This window comes from Penaeus monodon, chromosome 15, assembly GCF_015228065.2.
Source record: "Penaeus monodon isolate SGIC_2016 chromosome 15, NSTDA_Pmon_1, whole genome shotgun sequence".
In the NCBI taxonomy this organism is placed as follows: Eukaryota; Metazoa; Arthropoda; class Malacostraca; order Decapoda; family Penaeidae; genus Penaeus; species Penaeus monodon.
Genome location: NC_051400.1, coordinates 4,073,522 through 4,074,266, shown reverse-complemented (window position 1 = coordinate 4,074,266; position 745 = coordinate 4,073,522). Strand labels below are relative to the sequence as shown.

The 745-nt window shown below is 33.7% G+C and overlaps 3 protein-coding genes across 3 annotated transcripts in view; all 3 read left to right on the top strand.

Annotated features, from left to right (window-relative positions):
* Positions 1-695, top strand: part of LOC119582098 (rhodopsin-like) — a 2,584-nt gene extending 1,889 nt beyond the window's left edge. Inside the window, exon 2 of the mRNA XM_037930342.1 lies at positions 583-695. Coding sequence (XP_037786270.1) covers positions 583-695 — 113 coding nt within the window. The remainder of the gene's footprint in view (positions 1-582) is intronic.
* LOC119581682 (rhodopsin-like) overlaps positions 1-745 on the top strand; it is a 5,672-nt gene that overhangs the window by 3,124 nt on the left and 1,803 nt on the right. The window lies entirely within an intron of this gene.
* The window catches only part of LOC119581684 (rhodopsin-like), a 17,834-nt gene continuing 17,737 nt past the window's right edge, over positions 649-745 (top strand). The window contains exon 1 of the mRNA XM_037929808.1: positions 649-745. The gene's annotated coding sequence lies outside the window, so the exon portion shown is untranslated.

Below are 745 nucleotides of genomic sequence, written 5' to 3'. Positions count from 1 at the left end.
TTTTAATCAATTTATCAAATTCAGGTTCTGGTAAAGATGTTAAAAAAGAAACAATATCTACAGCATATAGTTTATGTATTTTAGTCAAATATACAATGGAAATGCTACAATGAATAATTGTTGCACGTTTATTGATTGTATAGTAATTGGGATATTGGTTCTGATAAAGCTTGGTTAGAACAGTCTCAGCAATATGGTTCCATATAATAATACTGGAAACACAACAGAAAAATTAATTTAAGCATCTTTTCCAAAGTAAAATCATGTAAAAACATGATATACGGACATGCAATAAAGCACGGCCCCAAACGAGAAAGGTGAAATGTATCGGTAGATTTCAAATTAAAGTTTAGTCCCCATCAGACATTTTTCAAATGAGGCTAGTCAGACTCGAACAGTCGCGATTTATTTTTTTGCTTTCTTATTGTGGCAGTATTTAATTTCATTTTTGTTCACATGTATATATTGCGCATGTAGATAGAAACAAATGTTTACATGTAGATATGTAACTTTTTGTGGAAATGGATTGTTTTCTTAAGCTTCCTTTATCCCTAAGGGAACTCTAATGAACTCCTTTTACAGTGACAGTGTCAGGTTTGGGTAAATCGAGTTATACCTTCATACTTAAGAGCTGTCGCGTCTCACCAGAGCACAGTTACCTGTCAGGAGTTCCGACTCAGCAGAGCTTAAAGTAGTCGTTGAAAGAAGTTCTTTGGCTCAATTGCGGGGTCGTTTTAAAAAGAAA